Here is a 13,922-nt window from a genome sequence, read left to right on the forward strand (position 1 = left end):
ATCCTGGCCTGGATGTTTTTTTGTGTAAGAAAAGGCTTTCGTCTTGCAACCCTACCCCATAGCCCAGACATACTATGGGAGACTGTTGTCACACGTAGTAAAAAAAAAACAGTACTTGCCAGAATTTTCTGCAGCTCCTTCAGTGTTGCTAAAGGTCTCTTGGCAGCCTCCCTGACTGGTTTTCATCCCGTCTTTTCATAAATTTTGGAGGGACGGCCAGTTCTTTGCAACGTCACTGTTGTCCCATATTTTCTGCACTTTTTGATGACTGTCTTCACTGTGTTCCATGGTATATCCAATGCTGTGGACATTTTTTGTACCCTTCTCCTGACTGATACCTTTCAACAGTGAGATCCCTTTGATGCTTTGTAAGCTCTCTGCGAACCATGACTTTTGCTGTAGCAGGCAACTGAGTAAATAGTAAATGCCAAGAAAATCCTATTAGGACAGCTGAACTTTATTTGGGGTTAATCAGTCTCTTTAATTGATGGCAGGTGTGTACCCAAAAAGACTGAATGTTGTAGTTAAATCAAAAGGTGCTTCAACAAAGTATTAGTTTAAGGGTGTGCACACTTCTGCAACCAGCTTATTGTATGTTTTTTATGTTTTTTTCCCTAACAGATTTGTTTGTTTTTCAATTGAATTGTACAGGTTATAGGTGGCATTAAAGGTGGGAATAGTTTTGAAATTATTTATTGTGGTCTCATTTTTTTTATATCACAAAAACCTGGCATTTTAACAGGAGTGCGTACAGTTTTTATATCCACTGTGTGTGTGTGTGTGTGTGTGTGTGTACATATACACACACACACACGTATATATACACATATGTGTGTGTGTGTGTGTATCTCTATATGTATGTGTAAGCACATAATGTGTGCATGCATCATACCTAGTATTCATAGGAATATTCCTTTCTGAATTAACTACTCACCCCTTCTAACAGTGCTGAGTGAAGTTGGTGAACTGTAGAGCTCCAAGGACAGTAGCAAAAAAGGGTCATGCTGTGCTTTTGAATTCTTTAGGTACAAGTAAAAGGTGGTATTGATCATGTGACCACTTAATCTTCAGAACATGTCTTAACATGTACACTGTCTAAGCAATCCACAGAAATACAAGCTTACGACAGATAGAAAGGGATGTTATGTGCCATGTTTTCTGAAATGTTTGCTTTGAGTCCATGTTAGTGCTGCAATAAATGTGCATGCATAGGTCAATAAGCAGTTGTATAATTTTGATGTACAACACATACCTCTCATCTTCTATGACTGTTAAGTTCAGAATTTTTTGTTCTTAAATATATTTTTGCTTTGTTCAAATTTTTACATTTTTTAAACACATTTAGAGTACTTTATGGACACAAACTAGTAAGTCATATTGCTTTTATAAAAATATTCCTCAGCAGCTAACTGTATATGGCTAGAATTTGCATAATTTGTGAAAAACTAAACTGATTTTTGTAATGAACATTTGCAGTGACTTAGGGAATGCAAGACTTTCTCTGTGAACAGGCTGATCATGTACATGCTACAGAAAAGTCAACAGGGGTTAGTAATGTTCATGCAGAAAGGAAACACATACATTGGTGATGGAAATAACAGAATAAACAAACTAATGCACAAGAAATTAAATGGGGCTAAGCTAGTAGCGTACAGTGAAATTTCAGTGCTGTCAAACAAAGAAGACAAACTCTCATAAAAAATGCAGAGATATATTGGCACAAAATCAGAATACCTTATGTACCAGGTTATTTGCTTTTATAATTCAGGTACTTTGTCTTGCAAAAAGGCTTTGTGTTTGTTTTTGTGCAACCAAATGATTCAGCAAACAATAAAGTCCCCTTTAAAAGGTAAACCCAATGCACAAGGAAGTTATATCAATTGTTCATAGTCACACAATATGCATGTCTACACAAAAGGAACTCAAACAAAGGTTTCCCAGCTTTGCAGTTCAGCACCCAGCCACTATACAACACTACTTTATCACAAAGTTCTTAAATCGAAGGACTAGTTAATTACATGATGAGATAATTAAGAGTCCAATTTCAAATGGGAAAACTAAGAAACATATGGATTATAGGAGGTTCTGCTTTTGCACACCTGGACTTGCTCCTCAGGCAGTAGGGGAATTTTCTCTAGTACAGTGATGCAGGATGACAAAATCAATTCTTCACTCCCCCATCCAAAATAAAATTCCATACTGGTGACCCTCAAAAGAATATCCAGTCTTAGTTTTGCAGCACCCTGTTGAAGCATACTGTATATATACTTGGTGATAACCAATACATCTCAGTACAGGTCCCATAGACGGAACAAGCCGCAACCATTTTGGGCAAATACATGAGTTACAACAGACTCTTCATCCATTATCCACAAAAAATACAAGTATTAAGGTCTTACTTGTGTAAATTGCTAATCTGAAACTGCAGAAGTGCTTGGAAAATTCAGAAGGAATGTTGTGTCAGGCTAGGCAGTCATTCAGTGACTACAGCAAACAATACCGGTCACTTATAAAGTGAATGCCTTGACACACGTCATACAGCTCTTAGTAAACGTATTATCCTTTAAAACAGCGGTGTTATCCCCAGGTCAATGGCAGAGTGCCTTATATAATTGGAAAGTGGCTGTTGTAAAATGTTTATTTAGTCTTGATATTTAACATGATACAAATTCAGCTTGAAGAAAAAAAAAACAATCATATGCAAAAGTGTTCACCTGCTGCAGCGCTTAGTAAGTTATCCACATGTAGCATCACCACAAAAGTTTAAAAACTGGGGAAGTTCACAGGAATATAAGGCTGACACATAGGCAGTGAAATAAAAAAAAAAATCTTAACCTTAAAGAGTACAAGCGCATACAAGCTTTAAAAGAGAGAGGTAAGGAAACTGTGCTGGGAAACAGCCTCTTTATGAAATATCATAGCAGCACTAACCTTGCCATGTAGCCTAAGACACGAGCTTGGATAAGTACAGCAGCCTTCCTCAGTTCCTCATCCCGATCTTTCTCCAGCTTCTGCTCCAGAGCTTCCCGCAGGAAAACCTGAAAATTTTCAAAAATGGGAAGGATTTACAAATAATACACAGAAAAGGGCTACAAGTAGCTCTAGGAGAGAAGACACATGGGCTTGAGACTTCCAGAAGTCCAGAGGTCGCATTACTCCACACAGGCACACACACACTCACACTGAACAGCTTCCGCATGGAAGCCTTTAGTAGTGTGTCTGTGAATGAGGCTCTGTAACATGCCTGCTACACAGGTTTAACTGCAGACAACAGCACAAAAACTGTTAACCAGGGTTTGCTTCAAGATATCCCCTTATATTTTTCAGTCTCTCCCAACTTCTAACAGTAGCAATGAAAGTGGCAACAAAGGAAGAGATGGAGAAAATAAGTAGAAATTCAGCATAAAACCAAGAAGTTAGCTCCACCCCTCCCAGTCAGACACTGCCCAAGAAGTTAAACTACAGTAGGCGTGTGACAGAGAGATGATGTAAAGAAAGGAGCTGGTTAACTCTTTCCCGGCTGCAGAAGACAAAATGTAAACTGGATACTTTTAAACTATGTAAGCAAAGGAACATAGAACAAACTCCATTAACTCGCTTCTTTCTTCTCTCTACAAAGTGAACACAGCCCTATGAAACAGTTAATGTGGAAGTCAAAAGACAGGCTGGAATGAAACACTGACAAATCAATCATCAAAACACTTGCAAAATACTTTTTCTTCCCCCTTAATTTAATGTTTCTTCCTTAGCTGTTAAAAGATCATCTTAGGACTAAATCCTAGAGTCACCTGTTAACATACTTTGCATTGCATAACCTTTCAAATGTATTTTTGTTAGTCAGGAGTGGGTAGGAATCCTTTTCACTGGATGCCTTGGGAGAAAAACTTCACATGAACACATTTCAATATACAGAGTAGTAACGTACATTTTAGATACAATGACAAAGATGGTGTGCGTCAATTACCAAACCCATTACAATTAACTGAGTACGAGAAGGATGCAACCCAAACTCTGTATGACCTGCACCTGTGAGTAACCCACCATATATATTAACAAAAAAAAAGTAAAATCATATGCATGAAACAAAATGAGACATATCTGATCAACACACACTTACTTCATATACCTATGCCACTTAAGAAAAGCTCTCTGGCATTAGTGGTGGTTAATTTTTACAACTCCAAGCATGTCTGCACTACAAATTTTCACCTGCAATATTTAATCTGTGGATTCCACATTCCATAACTGTACCCCCCCCCCCCCCAGTTGCTAGGCAATTCTCCTTCCAGCTGAATTTTACTGATCAAATAACGACAAAAGAAACTCTTGGGATAACACAAACTTACTGCCTGTATAAGATGCACATAAAAAGGAAACGAGTTTGCTTAAAACCATAACAGGATGAAGGCTAATCCTGCTCCAGCCTGAACCTCAAAATAAGAGCAGGAACACTAACAACAAAATGATACCAGCAGGTAGGTTTGCACCCCTTACCTAACTAGGACAGCTTAATTTCGATTCAGCAGCCAGAATTTGGAACCCTGCCGGAGCAAATACTGTTCTTAATGGAACAGCACAGGAAGCTACAGTGTTCTTTTCATTTACCTTTTATTAATATTCACCGCATTATCTGCACAATCGGGAGAAATGTCTTTTTTCTGTTTTAGTCTTATGTTGTATTCTTTTTTTTCTTGGTATAGCTGGCCAACACAGGTGACTTGTTCATAACATTGCCAGTGTCTTTTATTAATATGGGGAAAAAGGTCTCTTTTTATTAGATGCATTTTATTTGGCTGGTGTAGGTTCATTATGCCCCTTTCAGAGGCAACCTCTTGTTCACCTGAATGCTTTGCCTAACCCTTAGAGTACACGTGCATTTTTAGCAGGCAGATGCAAAAAACACTGACAGAAGAGTAACAGTTTATTAAGAGTTCATACAGTTGTAAGACTAAGACAAAATCCATTTAAACTATTTTGAAGACAGTTTAGTAACTGGAATGTGGCAGGGGCACATATTTAGCCTTAAACAGAGACACATAAAAGGCTTTAAGGTGTTGGTAATTCAAGGTATTCACTGAATAGTAACATTAAGGAAGAACCAAGTTCATTTATCTTGAACCCATTCACAGCAAATGATGTTTAGGATGGGTGTCAGAGTTTAAAAAAGGAGAGTAATTGTGCATCTGCCATTATCTATATTCCCATGCTTCTTTACCATTTATTACTTCCAAGTTTTCAGCAAAAAACGCACACAGTCCACTCAGAAGTCTAATGTTCTGAGAGGTTGGGTCTGACACCTAGTCAATAAAAGCAACCAACTGCACAGGCCACAACATGAGTCAATTTAACAACAAATCGTCTCCCTCTTATTTCGGTTCTGCCAAGTGAGACAAAGAAAACAAATGATAATAAAAAAAACTATGTAAACCAAAAGACATATGTTAAGATGGAATGAGCATAAGAGAAAACTGTGTGACCCCACAGAGGGACCCACTGGAGGCAAAATGAAACTGTTTGCAATGGGTTATGAACTGAAATAGCCCTTATAAGCTATGTCACTTGTATATTTAACTAGTTTAAGAAAGAACCATTAAAAACAGCTCATCCTACATGAAAAACAGGCTTTTAATAGGTTAGACTTCCTCAGTACTACTAATAAGAAAATGGGGAAAAGATTGTACTATGAGAAGCAGTCTGGAGGACATCTGCTATAAAAGCAAGAGAGAACAAGAACTAAGTTACAAATGCTCAATGTCTTCAGACATCTCTGGTAACACGCATCTTTCTTTAAATCCTCAAGGGAATGAGGAAGACTTGAGCAAGACCGTGGGCATGTCACATAACATAGGCAAAAAAAGTGAACAGGATAAAAGCCTCTCCACAGGAAATTCACTGCTTGACACACACAGTTGTGTATTCAGCTTGAATCTTCTGTACTTTGCAGCATTCCTGCATAACAGTGTGTGTGAAATGCTTGTGAAAGTTAGAATGCTGTGTGAAAAGGTACAATGTCTTGTCAAATTGCCTCTTTTTCAAGAGATTACAGCAAAGAAAATTGTCACTGATAGTTTAAATTATTTGAGAAATGCAACGCAGTACTTAGAAATTCCAATGCACTGCAGAGAATTGGTCAGCATGCTACAAGTGCAATGATTTATTTTTCTTTTTGTGAAATTTTATTTATTTTATTTTTTATTTAACATTTGTTGACCGGGAAAGTCCGACTAGGTTCCACAGATCGTGTTTTCAGCGGAGGCCCGGGGAGAAATGCTCCAGATGCATGTCTTTAGAATGTGGGAGGAAACCGGAGTACCCGGAGAAAACCCACGCGAACGCAGGGAGAACATGCAAACTCCACACAGAAGGCACCCCAGCCGAGAATTGAACCAGAGAACCTCTTGCTATGAGGCGACAGCATTAACCACTGCACCACTGCGCCGCCCAATGACAAAATGACATGACTGATACACACACATACATACACGGCTACTTTGCTGAGCTTGATGGCACAACCAGCATAAAGACATACAGAGAAATTCTAGCTCTGGAAGTCAAGAAAATAAAACCTTCAACCAAAATGTACAAACCATTGAGAGATATTTTGCAGTTTACACTTTGTTTTATTTCAGTTCTACAGCATGATTTACTGTAATACATCCATAATACTGTTTTTGCCATTTTTGCATGTGAAGTCAGGGTGTCACATCAACAGTTCCCATCATCTAGAGCCAATAGCTGTCCCACTCTCTGCCCAATACCTTAAGCCTTTCTTTGTTATACTGCACTTCACACCTGAAAAAACTGTTTTTATAAAACTGACTTGGTTCTTTTATTGCAGTTGTATCTTCTCTCTCTCTTCACTTGTTGGTTGTGGCTAATACAGGTTCAGTACAGATCAGTAAACTACTCTGGTAGAAAACATGAACAAAGAATAAACCCAGACTTGAAGGCATTTTATTTCACTTACCGTAAAGCAATATGTGTAGCGAATTACACATTTGCATCTGACTTGGAAGTTCTTCATAACAGATATTTGTGTCCTACTTCTATAGTGAAGCTTGCAAAAGAACATTATTTGAGGCAACAGAACATCTCAATAACTTTTTAAAACCACCCTCAGTATGGAGACTGCCAAATAACAATCATAGGAGCATGACCTGTCATGTAAATCCATACAAATAAAAAGCATACCTTAAGCCAAAATGGAAGCTGTACTTCTGTAGCACAGGAATGACATTTCAAAGAGTCAAAATGCTTTACTGCACCAAACGGAGAAAAATTAAAAGAGCATGTCAAAGTACATGAGAAATGCCTCTTATGAAGTACTTTCTGGTAAGAATATAAACTATGTGGCAGCTTAAGAAATTTGTTTTACTAACAAGGTGACAAAACATATAAAATGATAATTTTTCAGGCACTCAAAGGGGGGTAATAATGCACATAGCACAGAAATACACACAGGTGTGCTGTTTATCAATAAAGTACAGTTGTGAAAGTTGAACTTACTATAATAGATGTTCAAATGAACACTGCTACAACAGCCTCAGTTATACAGGTTACATCCTGCCAAGGATATAACAGCCAGCTTTGAAAGCTTCAGAGTACCTTCAATGTGCCCAAGATGTCAAGCAGCTCAAGATGAGCTGACAGGTTTGGGCACAAAGCCCTTCACAGCTTTCCTGCCTGCAGAGAGAGGGAGGCTGAGCACTAAAAGGCAGTCCAAGGAATAACAAAAAAAATAAATAAATAAGTGTCCACACCCTGCCATAAAAAACACCAACAAACAAGGGGGAATAGAGGGAGGTAGGGAGTGGCTACTACAATAGTGATCATTTGAACATCTACTGTTACGGTAAGTTCAACTTACACAACTGTACTATGTTCTCCATATTGATCACTGCTGCAGTAGCCTTAGCTATATGGGTAGATTGCCATACCCAACTATATTCAAGAGGAATAAAGAGAAGGCTCCAGCAGCTGCCGGAGAATGGCTCTATCAAAACTTGATCTAGATCTAGAGAAGGAATCAAGCTTATAGTGCTTGCAGTGGACAAAGCAGTGCTTCTAGAATACTTCTAGAATCCAATCCTTTCCAAAACGCCATAGATGAAGCCAAGGCCATGGTACAATAGGCCTTGACCCTGCCTAGAAAAGAATTGGTCATGGTGACCGCTCCCACAAGAGGGGAAAACATACTGGACCTGATCATCATCAACATGGAGACTCTATGCTCCAGACCAGAAGTGTATTCCTCACTGGTAAGATCAGACCATAAACTGATCTCACTGGATATTCACATCCCGACCCCACCCCCCTGCCCAGAAAACCACAGTGAAAAACTTCTCTAAAGCAAATTTCACACTCCTCAAAACCGAGGTGGAATCCTTCAAAGCCCCAGAGCCTGTGGAAAATACGGCCCAGACCGCTATAAATGCATTCTATGAACACCTTCAGGAATGCATGGATCATGCAATCCCAAATAAAACCAAGACCCAATCCTCCAAAGGCAGGCGTCCTGTCTGGTGGACCCCAGCCATAAACAAACTATACAATAGAAGGAGGAAGCTACTACATGATAGAGCAAAATCCCAAAAAGGGAAGGCATCTCTGATCAGTATTAGCAAAAAACTAAGGGCACTCATAAAATCATCTAAGGCCAGCTTCGAGAGAAAAATTGCACAGGACACTAAGGATAATCACAAGGCTTTCTTTAGTTATGTTAGGAGCCTGGGTGGGAATTCCCAGATATGCTCAGAATTAGTCCAAAATGACAAAAAAATACACCGAACCCACAGACATTGCCAACATCCTAGCTGGCAGGTTCAGCGCAAGCTTCTCCCCCTCCTCCCCACCAAAAGGGCAAATATCTATCACAGCAGAGTGCTGCCCCCCTGACATCTCAGATGCTCAGGTAAGAGCCACCCTCTCCAAAGCAAAAAACACAGCAACAATGGGACCAGACGGTGTCCCGGGCTGCGTCCTACATGAACTTCAACAAGAACTAAACCCAAACATAAAACTACTGTTCAATCTCAGCCTTACTACAGGATATGTACCCAAAGAGTGGCATACAGCATCAGTGGTCCCTCTCGACAAAGGTGGTGCCTCAACGGACCCTGGAAACTATCGCCCCATAAGCCAAGCTAGCTTGGTCTGCAAAGCTATGGAAAGGATCATCATGGACCTCATAAATAAAGATATTGGGGACCTACAGACACTGGATCCTACCCAGTTTGGCTTTGTTAAGGGCAGATCCTGCCTCTTAAACCTGGTCGACTTCTTTGAAACAGTCACCAAGGCCATTGACGAAGGGAAGGTGGTCCACACAGCCTACCTGGACCTCGCAAAAGCCTTCGATACAATACCCCCACTCGGGCATTATAGATAAGCTCACCAGCTTAAATATAAACTCGTATGTCACTAGATGGGTTGCAAACTGGCTCAAGGACAGAATCCACATGGTTAGAATTGCTGGAGCCATGTCAGACTCCAAACCAGTTACAAGTGGCATCCCACAAGGCTCAGTCCTGGGACCTCTCTTGTTCGGTATATATTTCTCGGAGGTACAGGCCAACACAGGAGGACTGTGGCTGACCAAGTTCGCAGATGACTGCAAACTGGGCGCCATAATCGACTCTCCAGCCGACACAAGCATCCTCCAAAAGGGCCTCACAGAAACAGACAACTGGTGCCAGAGCCATGGCCTCAAACTAAACGCCAAAAAGTGTATAGTCATCCCCTTTGGCAAAAACAAAGTGCCCACAAATTACCACATAGGTGGTAATCCATTAAGTACAGAAGTAATTAGGGACCTGGGGACCCAAGTTGAAAGCAATCTCTCATTTAAAAAACCAAGAAAACCGAAAAACTAATAAAAATCAAAAGAAAAACGAGTTGAATGGTAGGAGAAAGCTGAAATAAGCAAATACGAAAAACATAATGCTAAAGCAACTAAAAACTTTAATATGGTAAGCGCTTTCAGTGGTAAAAATATTCTACCTTCTTCAGACCCAGAACATAAAACTGATGCTTATATAGCTTGTAGTTAATTATCAATTAGTCATTCAATCAACCAATAAAAATAAAACCAGATAAAAGTACAATATTTAAACAGTATGAAACCTGCTCAAAAATGTTACAATGTTAAGTACATAATACTCAATTTATAAATAACATTAAATATATATGTATAACATGTGTAAATGTTATACTGAAAAATCACATTTTAAAAAGCTACTAGGACAAAACTGAAAATGTATAATATGTGATAATGACATGAATTCACTGTAAGAACTAAGATATTTATACCACTGAAAGCACTTACCATATTAAAGTTTTTAGTTGCTTTAGCATTACGTTTTTCGTATTTGCTTATTTCAGCTTTCTCCTACCATTCAACTCGTTTTTCTTTTGATTTTTAGCAATCTCTCATTTGACAACCACGTGGCTAAAGTGGTTAGAAAAACATTTTACATAGCCCACCTAATCATGAAGGGATTCACATCTACATTAGGGGAGGTCATCGTGCCTCTTTACTCATCAGGCCCATAATCGAGTACAATGCCCCTTTTGGGATGTACCTTACCAAACACCCGCAGCAACTGGAAAGACACCAAAAGTACCTCACCAAGAGGATCAAAGGGCTCAAACAGATGCCATATGCTGCCCGGTTAAAGAAACTCCAGCTCTACTCTATGGCATACCGCCTGCTCAGAGGCGACCTGTGCCTGACATATAAAGCCATGTCCAACCCAGAATTAAGGGACATGCTGCACCTCAAAAAATCCAAATCCCATCGAGCTACATGCACGAGAGACTTGAACCTCAGCATTGAAATAAATAGGACATGCTGGAGGGACAGATTCATAACCCAGAGGCTCCCTTCACTCTGGAATAAAATCCCAGTCCAGGTTAGGCAGAGTCCCTCATTGACTCTCTTCAAGAGGAATCTTGATGAGTGGATGGGAGATCGTAGGTTTACCCCGGGTATCACTTCTGTGTCACTGTTAGACAGAGGCACAGTATACTAACCTCGAAAAAGGTCATAGCAAAATTAATTTAAAATGGGTGGCGAAAGCCAAACATACTCTGGCTAGGCTTATAAATGCCCTAGGGCAGATAGCCTAGTATGAACCTATGAACCTATGAATAACACAAAAGATAATAGCCTTAGACAACCATTTGGAAAGAGTTTGTTTTGACATAGGTTGTCCCTGCTTCTTAACTTGGCAAGAAATGAAGAACTGATCCAACGTCTGAAAGATTTAGTTCTGTCAGGATAGTACTGGAGTTGTCTGCGCATATCCAAGGTATGGAATACCCTTTCTTCCTCATTTCAAGGTTCAGGAAAGAAAACAGAGATGAATAGTTTGGCTTAAAGTAAACTTTGATACCACTTTAGACATAAGAGAAGGATTAGTTCTCAAATAAACCCTGTCTCTATCAAAAATGAGGTAGGGTTAACTCACCATAACAGCTTGTAACTCAAATACTCTTTTTGCAGAGGTCAGAGCAATTAGTACAACTGTTTTCCATGTGAAAAACCTCAAGTCAGCTAGATTAGCTAGCTCAAACAGAGCAAGTTGTAGCTTCTCTAAGAAAAAATTAAGATACCAAGGAGGGGCTACCAATTTACTTGAAGAACTCTTATGCAACACCCCCTTTCAAGAACATTTTGACAAGAGACTGTCTTGAAAGAGGAGGCTTCATGGGCAGACGTGCTGAAGTGGCCGATAAATGAACCTTGACAGAGGAATAAGAAAGGTCCATAGGATAGTAATTTGCATAAATACTGTAAAACCAGATAAACAATTTGCCTTGAATGGGTGCTGGTTATGTTGCTGGCACTAATCAGTAAACCTTTTCCATTTGCTAATATATGATTTTCTAGTATTAAGCTTTCTTGCCTCCATTAGTACCTGATGTGTGGCCTCAGAAAACAGGTGCCTAAAAGGAATTAAGACCCTATCACTGAGGCAGTCAATCACTGATGTTGTGGTGTATCAAAACTACAGTTATGGAAAAATCTTAACATAATAGTATATGTCCTCATCTTCACTGTGACAGTATTCTTCACCTAAGGGATCTCCTGTCAAGGACAGCCCAATGTTCAGTCAGTGTACCAAAGCTTTTAACTCTTATATGTACCGTATGTATCACACATGCTCCCCAAGCAAGATGTAGGGCATAAAAGTGATGTATGAATGCAAACACTCAGAAATGAAAAAGCCCCAGGAGGAACGGAATACTCTCAGGGGCAAAGAGGAACGTGTGCATTAAGAAGGAAAAAGGGAGAAGGGCCCATCAGCCAGAATGGCAACCGGAGCACAGGGCAAGATTCAGGCCAGAGGGACTGAATACTGTAACAGTGAAGAGAAAGACATCTACTGTTATGGCAAGATTTTACATAACTGTACTACGTCCTTCCATATCACTGTTGCAGTATTCTTCACCCAAGGGAGAGTTTAAGAGAAAGCCTTTAAAGCCCAGGAGGAGGAAGGCACAGAGGAAACCCTCCACCAAGCCATGCAGAATAGCCCTGGTAAAGCCTGCTTTGGTCCTGGAAATAACATCCAACTTATAATGTTTGGTGAAAGTATGAACAGAGGATAAAGTAGCAGCCTTAAAGATGAAACTGGTATGCAAACCCTTAAAAAAGGGCACCAGAGGAGGCAACCACCCTGGTATAATGAGTCTTTACAGATGAGGAAAGACATTTGCAAATAAAAGAACAACAGAAAGAAATGGCCTTAGAAATCCAGGACGAGATGATTTTGCTTAAAAACACCCAAACTCCTGGGATAAAAAGAAACAAAAGAAGTTTAGATTTATGAATAACTTCAGTTTTATCTAAATAATATCTGAGCGGAGTATGCAAATCCAATACTTGAAGAACCTTCTCACTGGCAGACTGCAGAGAATGAAAAAAGGAAGATGAATAGACTGATTAAGGGACAACTCATTAAACACCTCGGGTATAAAAGGAGGATTAGTATGGACAGACACCATGTTTCTATGAAAACTAAAAAAATGGAGGAATAGCCATGACAACCAGTTATTCAGACACACTCTTGTCAGAAATAACAGCCAAAAAGAACAGCCCTCCAAGTACAATGTTGAAGGGAAACTGAAGAAGCAGGCTCAAAAGGAGCCTGGGGTCAGCTTTTCAAGTACAAATCCAGGTCCCAAGGTAGGTGCAATAGGCTTCCTGGGAGGCTTGATATTAAGGATGCCTTTAGGAAATGATTTGACCTCAAACCTAGAGGCCAGAGTAGGAATCAAGAACAGACTAGCAGAAATTGCTGGCAGGTGAGTTTTAACAGAAGAATATGCCAACCCAGCATGGAGCAGATCACACAAATAAGATAGAACCAGAGGAACCTAATGGAAACAGAGGTACAAGACAGAAAATCTCTTCTATTTGGTCATACAGGATTTTCTGGTAGTGAGTTTCCTGGCCTCCTGCAAAACCCAGAGCACATCCTCAAAAAGAGGTGCATAAAAGGGATCAAAACCATATCAACTACAATGTCAACGGATGAGTGCACAGGTGAGGATAGACAAAAGATCCATTTTCTTGCACGAGAAGATCCGCCTGGTGAGGTAACTTGTGGTAACTGCCCTTGGCCAAGTGAAAAGGAAGACTCAATGCTGTCGGGGCCAAAAGGGATACACTAGCAAGATTTTACGAGAGTCCTGACTGATCTTGTGCAGAAACTCATGGTAGCAGAGAAAGGGGAGAGCTGTACAGAAACATTCCCTTCCAAGGAAAAAACAGAGCATCCACTTTGCAAGTCAGAGGACTTGGGACTCAAACAGAATAGAGGAATTTGTCTGTTCAGAAGGGAGGTGAAAAGATCTATCTGAGGAGTACTGCACCAAAGGACAATGTCCAGAAACACATCTCTGTGAAGCATCCATTT

At 39.9% G+C, this 13,922-nt stretch overlaps 1 protein-coding gene across 1 annotated transcript in view; it reads right to left on the minus strand.

Moving 5' to 3' along the window:
• The window catches only part of LOC122804987 (unconventional myosin-X-like), a 2,302,513-nt gene that overhangs the window by 1,147,455 nt on the left and 1,141,136 nt on the right, over window positions 1–13,922 (minus strand). Inside the window, exon 18 of the mRNA XM_044075233.1 lies at window positions 2,932–3,038. Coding sequence (XP_043931168.1) covers window positions 2,932–3,038 — 107 coding nt within the window. The remainder of the gene's footprint in view (window positions 1–2,931; window positions 3,039–13,922) is intronic.

Source organism: Protopterus annectens, chromosome 6.part0, assembly GCF_019279795.1.
Source record: "Protopterus annectens isolate FY-2018-M chromosome 6.part0, PAN1.0, whole genome shotgun sequence".
Lineage (NCBI taxonomy): Eukaryota > Metazoa > Chordata > Ceratodontiformes > Protopteridae > Protopterus > Protopterus annectens.